Genomic DNA, 9,703 nt, shown 5'->3' with positions numbered 1-9,703 from the left:
TATACGCAGCATGTACCTTTCAGTGAATTGGTTTATGTGATTTTATTTCATTTTTAATTATTAATAAACTTATTCTTAGTGCAAGCCTAACGCCTCCATTACGTATACGCCACATTGAACTTCAAGTTTTTCACTTTTAGCCCCAAATGTTTGACAAATGTTGCTCGCATATAAAAAAGCAAACTGAATTTCCTTGCCAAGCAGTTTTTTTCTAAGCATTTGCTTTGCTTAATAGACCAAAGCCAAGACGCTGACCTGCTGCTGTGTCTGCGGCTACGTTGCGCCTCATTTACTTTTGACTCAGGGGCGAGGGCTGGCGGGTAGGCATTTCAATTTGTGCAGACCGCTCAGCGACAGCGACTGAAAGACATTGATAAAGTGTCGTCGGACAGTCAACGCACAAAAGTTCATACAACTTTGGGCAAGAAAACGAAAAAAACATTGATAAAGGCACAAAAGTTTCAAAGCGTGCTGCGACTGTCGTTTAGTTTGTTGCTGCGGGGAGGTGAGGGCGGGCTCTAGGCCAAGTCTGGGCTATTTAGCTGCTTTTGTGTTTTTCTCTGTTTCAGTTTCAAATGTAAACCGCAAGCGCATGGAATTTTCAATTTCAATTTAAATTATTATATAATTTTAGAAGATTTAATTAAAATAAACAAATTAAAGTAATTTTAAAGCGATTAAATATAAAATTGCTGCCATTGTTTTTGCAATTAAACTGCAAAGTAATCAATTAGGTCAACTGCTGTAAAACAATTTTTAACTTGCAGACAAGGCAAACGCCAATAAATTGAAGGCAAAATTGCACAACAAAAACTAACAACATTTATAATGGAGAAAGGGAGAGTGCAACACTGCTTTTTGATTGCATGCTTTGCTTCAAAAGTGTCGCAAACTTTGGGCACATGCGTTCATGATATTCAACATGGCATGCGAAAACTTGGAGGTTACAACAATATAGAAGCAAGAAAGAAGAAGTGAAATAGGCTAGATATCCCTTTGCGCAAACGAACAAAATGAGCGAAAGCAAACAACCAAATGATGAATAGAGCAAGTGGGTGCGAATAACTTTTGTTACACTTTTGATGTCTGTAATGATAAATTAAATGTGATAATTCAGCTATAAGATTATAACAAGCTTATAGCTTTGAATAAAAAACGATGTCACTTAAAAAAAAATCGGATAAATCAAATAAATTTCACATCACACTTTGTATGTTTTTAATGATAATTATATTACTGTGTGTAGATTTTATTTAGATTTATTCCGATTATTTGTATCGTACATCGGTTTTTGTATTTTTTGAGGAGGGGGGTGCAAAAAATTATCAAAAATATAAGCAATTTGCTTTCGTAACTAACTACAATTGGTTAGTCTAGTGTTTATAGTTCGAGTTCTGTATGTCATACAGACGGCTGGAATAGCATGTTTTCTTGCTGCCTTGTTGATCAGCATCATATATTAATACCTTCCGCTGTTACTACTTTCCAAAACTTTATGCCCCTTTACATTTATTAAATTATCAAAGTGTTAAAATGCTAGTAAACTTAAACAATGCAGTTTGGGCCAAAGCAAACTAAATATGTGTATGCAATGCATATATATGCGCATTTTTCTATGCGTTTGTTTTCGTTTCTCGACTCATTTACACAGCGAGAGCGGCAGGTTTTGTATTCAAACTCATGCACATGACAGCAAGGGATTTAGCTTATTTGTGTGTGCCCCACTCCCTGGTCCACATATATTATTTTCATCAACTCTTGGGCTAAAGTTTCATCAACGCAAATAGAAAATTTGCATGCCGAAAAACTTGCGCACAGCAAACTTTTGTTGGTTTGGTCTCTTTTTTGCGGAATTGTGACTTGAATTGTGTGGCAAAGCGCAATTTGTATTTATGACTGATTAAAGGCACAGAGGCTCACCACATAAACTGACCTTGCCGCCTGCCACAGGCTTAAGCAAAAGCTATTGTTATTATTGTTGTTGTTGTTAAGGCTTGAATAAATACTATGCAGCCCGAGCACTTGAAAAATGTAATAAGCTCTACAATAACCAGTAACAAGCTGTAGGCAGTGCTGGCAATTTAACCATTTTGAAGCCAAATTCAATAAATGTAGCTAAGGCATAAGTATGAAGCATTTGCAGCCCTTGAGAAATATTTGTAACAAATTCTTACGCATTAAATAGATAACTATATAGACTATACTACTAAATATACATTCAAATTTACTACAATTCTTTAGCTTTGGCTTTTGTTTAAGTATATATTTATATATTTGGCTACTTTTATTTAACAATAGTGAGCAACACTGTCTGCTAGCCAACACCAACTCTGGGCATTACTGCCGTGTAGACTTTTATTCATTTCATTTCAAGCACTTAAGCCGCAAAAATGGCAAACAGGTGCAAAAACTGGCAAATGAGGCTTTAAGTTGCAAATGTGTGTGTATGTGTGTGTGTGTGAAAAATATTGCATATGGCATTGCCTGCCTTAGTTAGAGATTTGTGCTTGGTCTTAAATTTCTGCAATTTGCGCATTTACATTTGCTTGCTTTAATTACAATTTGTTTTGCATTTATTAATCACATTTAGCTGGGCAAGCTTAAATCCGCCAGCAGGTCATTAAATGTTAAACAAAAGCCAAAGAAGAAAAAAATTGTTGTTCAGGTTTTGTTTGGGGCTTTTTCCGTGGCACATAAATCTGCAGTTTTTAATTACCGCAGGCCAAAAATAAAAGAATTTCCGCTGTGTTGACGCGCCGTACAGAGTTTAAATGTAAATATATTTACATGAATTCACATTCACAGGCGCGCTTAAAGTTCACAGGCTAAGCATAAATATTAGGTATACGCCATGTGGCACACAATGTTGTGCACTAATTGGTGCAGCTCGTGAAAATCATTGTGGAATTTAATTAAGTCAGTGTAAGCTAGACTCAGAGTCATGTAGTCGTTGCCATTAACACACACTTTTCAAGTTAAATTCGATGTAATAACAAATTTTGCAAGCATGTGGCAAAGCCAGACAAATACACAAACTCAAGGGTATAAATTACAACTAGCTGAGTAAGTGAAACAGAGAGAGAGAGAGAGAGAGAGAGAGAGAGATCGAGCGAGCGCAGCAGCCGCCAAGTGTTGCCGTAAATCGCACACGTTTTGTCAGTTACAGGAAACACATTAGGCCCCCAAGAAGAGAAAGAGAGCGAGAGCGAGAGCGAGCGAGCGAGGCCACAAGCATTTTAGTCAAGTGGCAACGGCAGCTGTCTCATAATTAAGACAAATGTAAAAACTAACCAAAAACAAAAACAAAAACTCATGCCAAATGTCACAGCAGCAGCAGCAGCGAGCGAAAAGCAAACAAAAGATACATGAGGCTTTTACCTCTGTGTGTGTTTTTAAGGCTATAGAAATTTCACTTTCACTTTTGCTGTCACGTGTGCACGTGTGTGTGTAGTAAAAGTAAATGTCTATGTTTCAACGTGACTATGTGAGCGTGAAGCTCTTTTGCCTGACCTTAACGCATTAATCTCAAGTAGCTGCCACTTAGATGGGGATCGGAGCATGGTGCTCTCAACTATAGTTATTTATGATGTTTCAAATAACACTAGACGACCTTTTGTAGTTGTTTTTTTTTGGGTTCGGCGCCGTTCAAAAATGTGCCAAACGACTGCCAAAGTCATAAAAGCAAGCACAACTGCAACTGCTTAATAAACAATTAGATCATCAATTAAAGCTCTCTAGAGCTTATTGATATTGGCTTAACTCAAGTTTAATGGCCAACATAAATAAGTCAGACGCTAAGCAAAGCTAAAACTGTTGCCTACTTAAGAGCGCATAAAATTGTTGCCCACTAAAATAAATAAAATTCTTTGCGCTTTATGCTTGTAGCCAAATTATATATTCAACAAAAACCAATTGGCGACAACTAACAGATTTATTGCGAATCTGCGCGCTTTTGTATGTGTGTCATGTATTTAGCACAAGCAAAAACGAAACTGAGCGCAAACTGAGGCCTTGAGTTGGAAGTAAATATGCGCAGCTGGCGGCAGCGGCGTGAAATGAATGCTGCATTTCCGCCTTTTGGCCTTTTGTCTTCACGCCCCCACACACACCACCACGACATTTTAAGTTATAGACTTTGATTTCGTTTCGGCTTTATACGCAGCCATAAAAGCCTGCAATTTATATAACTCTGGACCGCAATGCGCAGCAGCAGCAGCAGCAGCAGCGTATTTCCGTTCACCCATGCATTGATTGCCTGTCACTGTTTCCCTCTCTCTCACTCTTAATTGATTTTCAGCATTCATATTTTAAGGCAGGCGGCCTGGCTTTTAGTCTCAGCCACTTAAGGCAACAGTCGTAACTATTTGTTCACAGTCTCAGCAGCAAATAAAATTGCGCTACGAACAACAAATTCTCTTATTCTATATTATATATAAAAACAAAATTGCTATAATGTCTGACGTTGAGAACGAAATGCAAGACAGTTCCGAAGATGATTTTGAAGAGAACATTATGCCCAAGTCTGAACCGAAAACGTTGAGAAAACTAAACAATATACATAAGCGTATTTCACGCATAGTGAATCGCGTTAATTTTATATCCCAAAGTCTCAAGCAAGTGCATACAGAACTTAAGGTCTATGAGAAAGGTGAGGGCGAGCAACAGGATCGCAAAGCTGGCGGTGATAATGGCTCCACTCAAACGGATCCCATTGCCAAGCCGGAGCTCAAGATGCTGGCCGAACGCATGGGTGACTCTGTAGCCTGCCAAACCATTGAGCATGGCAACTAATTAACAGCAACAATAACAAGTTTTTGGGGCTGAACGCAAATTATTTTAGTTTACAATTTTAAACAAACAAATGCGAAAGGGGTGGGGCTTAGTTTTAAAAGATATATAAAAATGTAATTTAATTTAAATTTAAAGCAATTTTGAGTTATTTGAGTTTCAGCTCTTGTTGTCTAATTAAATCAACATATCAATCAATATTTCAACTTTGACCAATATGCAAAGTCAGAGCTTTGACATTTGGCTGCAATTTGTCTTTGGACTTGGCAACTTTTGTCGTCAAGAAAAACTTTCAGCTTGAGTTGCAAGCCAATCAATGTAAGTTGTATAGACTAGCCAAATATTTATGACGTTGCTTTAAGCTTAAAGCAGCCAAACCTTCTGAAATCAATTTCAATTAGAAAATGACACAAGCGTAGCCAGATATGAACCTAAATGTATCTGTCACAAACAGAGTTCAAACTAAAAAAAACACGCACGCACAAGCAGCGATAGAGAAAGAGAGAGAGAGAGAGAGCAAGGAAAATCAATTCGTAATGAAAACGAAAACGCACTGGAAATTGAAACTGTAACTGTAGCCCCAAAAAAAAAAAAAGAAAAATATCGAGTGATAAGCGGAAATACATTGATGAGTTTTCAAATGATGAAAGCGCAAAGCGCAGAGAGAAACAGAAAAATGTTAAACGCAGCGTCGAATGACTAAGTCAATATAATAGACTAACTGGGAGACTGACTGGCAGTTAAACGAGCAACTGTCCTTTGCTCATCAAACTTGAGTCAAATTCTTTGCTTATGCTAAAGAGCCACAGAAATTCTTTTCTTGTTGGCAGCAGCATTGGGCGCTGTCTACCTATGAAATTAGCATTTCAATCAAATCAATTTCATGTGTCTGACTGACGCCTCAACAGCAGCAGCAGCAGCAACATCATCATCATCAACAGCAGCAGTAATAAGATGAAAATGTATCGTTTAAGCTTAAGCAGTCTGACGAGCGGCCCAAAGAGAAATTCGTCGAAGCTGATTGATTAAATATTTATTCATACGGAAGGGCCAAGAGCCGCACACACTTAGTTATGACTGCATTGTCAGCAAAGTTCTTATACCCTCACAACTCTGTATGGGCTTTGAGCAACCCTAAGATTTTTTAATAGCCAATGGACTGACCTTAGTTCATTTGCATTGCCCAACTTAAGTGGCTCTAACAATATTAATTTAACATATGTAGTATATTAAACAAAGCGCGTCCTAACTGGGGCCAGCGAGCAATCAAGCAGCCCGCAGGACATCTTAATTAAACAACTTGTAAGGCCAAATGCTTTATAAATGGGGCCAAACAAAGGAGCAGCCCTATGGTAAACAATGCCCAGTGCGTTGGCTATTGAACAAATGCCAACAATTTCCAAAGCTAGAGCCCACACACACACACACACATAGACACACACACATAGACACGCTCGCAGCTGTGTGGCAAACACACAGTTTGGCGGTTTTTGCACAATTTCGACTTTGATTTCAGCTTCGAATTTCAGGCAGTCGCTTCTCTCATATCGCTGCAGCTTCCTTTTTGGCTCAAAACTGTTTTGTTTTGTTTTGTTTCGTTGTTCGCTCAATGAGTTGCCTCTCAGCAAATTAAAAGCGTAGCCCAGCCCAGCTTTAAGTGCTTTCAAATGTCGAGCACTGTGTCAAGGATATAACGTTAGCTCCATTTAGTGGTCGCTCTTGCAGCTACGGCGACCATTAAGAGCGCTTAATACATTTTCAGTTTTCAATCGATGAGTGCGCCAAGACATATTTGTATCAATGTGTGTGTGAGGCAAAGATATTTGCAGCATGCGTCACTCTTTGACACGTTGCAACTGTTAACGATTCTTCAGGCATCAAATTCCATAAGCAGCTACCATTAGACATTTTGAGCGAGTTGCTTTAAGTTGCAGCTATGCAGAGCTTCATTGAATTCCATTGATATGTAGCGAAGTTTGGAGCATAGAAATGTGTTGGATGCTCTTTGGCTATTTTAAGATTTTTTTGCATTTTAATTGCAAAGTTAACGCACTAATAATTACATTTTGTCTTAAATCAATTCATGGCTTTGAAGCACTTTCAAATTAGATTCAATATTTAAATAAATAGACAAGTAAATTTTTTGAAAATTTCTAATTTTTAAAAGCTGTAACTTTGTCAAATGGCAACCGATTTTAGAGTTTTATGTCTTTTTAGACTCGTGGCATGCAGCTGAGCAAAACTGCATTAAATTCTAGCAAAGTTAAAATTTTTAATATTTTGACACAAAATCTGATGTTACTCCTTGCTTAAAATGCCAAAAATTTGCAAAATTTCTTAAATGTAAAAATGCAATTTTATTTTAAGCAGCAATACGCGCATAAAACAGTAAAATGTGCATAAATCGATTAAGATTTGCGCAAGTTATGACTAAAAAGCTTGAGCTGTCCCAACTAATTTTTATTTTAAATTCAAGCTTAAATTAGTTTCAAATCATAACTAGTCACTGGTTAAATAATAAAATATACAAATTTACAAAAAAAAAAATAAATAAAATATTTGTTTGCTTCCCAAATGTGTTGCATATAACCAAATATAACTACTCAATATCCAGAATTGCCTTTGAAGTATAAAATCGACATATAATCAAACATTACATTTTTATATTAAAACTTGTACTGCTGACGCTCCGAGCTATACACAGCCCAAATATAATGATGCTGCTATCCCTTATTAAAGTAACCTCAACGACCCACTTAACTGCAGTACGCACACCTTTAACCAGTTGTAATTGAGCAGCAGCACACACAACAAAAAAAAACTTTTCAATGGCCGCTAACCCCTGGGGCTAAAAACAAAAGTGAATAAAGCAAACTTTACTTTTTTTTTTTGGGGGGTGCTGGCAGCGACTCCAATATATACTATGCAAAAAAAGAAAAGCGCACGCACACTAGTAGCTTTATGTGTGTCCTTGCCAGTGGCTAGTTACTTGTTGTTGTCGTTAACGAAGCGCTGGCTTACTAAAGAAAAAAATACACACAATTGGTTTTGTGTGTTGCTGTTTGTTGTAGTAGAAAAAATGAATATATAGGTAGCAAAGAAATAAAAAGTGAAGCAAGTTGAGCATGTTATGCTAAAAAGTTAGTTTGTCTCTGGGTCTGAGCCTGGGCTTGGGCCTGGGCCTTGGCCACTTTTACATTACATTATCTCTCTCTAACTTTTTCGCTGGCAATTTCTCATGTTCTGCCACAACTTCTCTGCTCTGTTGCTACGTCTTCTGCTTCTACTGCTTCTACTTCTGTCAGGCCGGGCCCTCGTATTCATATTTGTGTTATGGCCATTGTCGTTGCCATAAACAAGCGCAGCGCAGTTGTTGTTGTGCTGTTGGCTGCTTCAGTGGACGTGCAGACAGTTGGCGCTTGTATAAGGCTACATGTAAAACTTGCATTTGCTACATGTTGCAAGAGTGTCGTCGTTGGCCATCATCATTATCATCATCATCATTGTCAGTTGTCAGTTTGGCGCTGCGTTCAGTTCAACTTTTGCCTCATTTTCATGTTACAAAACTTTTGCTCTTAGCGCTTTAATTTTCTTTAGCGCCAAACTTGCACGATACAAAAAAAAAACATAATAAAAAGAAGAAATACTGTAAAACACATGAACTTGAAAATTTGCTGCGTTTAGAAAATATTTTTCTAAGAATTTTATGCCTGCTAATTTAGTCTTTTCTTGGTGGTGGTGGCAAGCGTCTGTAGCTGGAGACACGCTGCGGCGCATTGTTGCCCCAATGCTTGCAGACAAATGTTTCCGAGCTTTGTGCATCTTTCAACATGCGATGTTGCACTCGATCTTGCCGCAAGCTTAAGACGGCCAAACGCTGCGCCTGCGCTGCTGTTGCCTCCAAGTCGCGCCGCAACTTGATGCATTTACTTTTCAAATCAACAAATACCATATTAAGCTCATGCGAGCTGCGTCCTTCGACTCGATCGCCGCCGCCGCCGCCGCCGCTGCGACTGCCCCTGGGCATGCTCATGGTGCGTATGAAACTAAAGCGTGGAAAGCTCACCACACTGGGCGGTTTGGCTGCTGAATCCACATCGAATGGCTTCATATTGATGGCATAACGATATGGCTCATTGTATTTGTTATCCAGGCGCTTCACTATGCCCACACAATAGGATAGATCCTTTTGTATAAGCTTGCAAAGGTCCAGCGCACGATCGAGTTCGATATCTTCACTTAGCATCATCATTGCGGTTCACTTAATATTTAAACGAGTGTATCCAGAGTTGTGTATGTGTGTGTTTGTGTTTTTTTTATTTGTTTTATTTTGTTTCACGCGCAACAATTTCGAAAATGCCATTTAATTCGAAATTTCAAGGCAAGCTGCTTCGCTTGAACAGAACCCGGCACACAACATAACTTGTTAAATATATAAATATATATGTGCATATACAGTTGAGTCAAACTTTAGTTCGAAGTCAGCAGCGCTTGCTTGGATTATTATTTTTAGTATGCAAATCAAAGCTAATTAGATCGGCAACTATAGTTTGCTATATTGTAAATCAGTTGGCCTTAACTTTTTTTTTTGTGTCTCCTGCGCGCATTTAAATCCACACAAAAGTTAAAACTGCCGAGTTGCAATTCGTATGGCCGCCCCCTTTTTGCCAAGGTAAGCGAAGTGGGCGTGGGGGCGTGCGGGCGTCGTCGCTGTCCCGTGGGCTCAAATAGAAAACAATTTCAGCTTGCGCAAACAGCAAGCAGCAAAAAGTAAAGCAAATATTAAAAAATGTAAAAAATATGATTACAAATAGTACAAAAAGCAGCTTGCAACATAATTGTGCAACTAAAGGCAAGGCCAGCAACACAAGTTTGTCTGCTGCCTCGAGCTTACTTTAATTAGCCGACGCGCTGG

General features: G+C 38.4%; 1 protein-coding gene across 1 annotated transcript; it reads right to left on the bottom strand.

The window, feature by feature from the left end:
- Nucleotides 1-8,213: 8,213 nt before the first annotated feature.
- Nucleotides 8,214-9,218, bottom strand: LOC108598232. The gene has a single exon (XM_017985696.2). The coding sequence runs from the start codon at nucleotides 9,038-9,040 to the stop codon at nucleotides 8,507-8,509; it is 534 nt and encodes a 177-aa protein (XP_017841185.1). The 5' UTR covers nucleotides 9,041-9,218; the 3' UTR covers nucleotides 8,214-8,506.
- Between the last annotated feature and the right edge of the window lie 485 nt (nucleotides 9,219-9,703).

Source organism: Drosophila busckii, chromosome 3L (assembly GCF_011750605.1).
Source record: "Drosophila busckii strain San Diego stock center, stock number 13000-0081.31 chromosome 3L, ASM1175060v1, whole genome shotgun sequence".
In the NCBI taxonomy this organism is placed as follows: Eukaryota; Metazoa; Arthropoda; class Insecta; order Diptera; family Drosophilidae; genus Drosophila; species Drosophila busckii.
The sequence above is the reverse complement of the archived record's forward strand: the minus strand, read 5'-3'. Positions and strand labels throughout refer to the sequence as shown.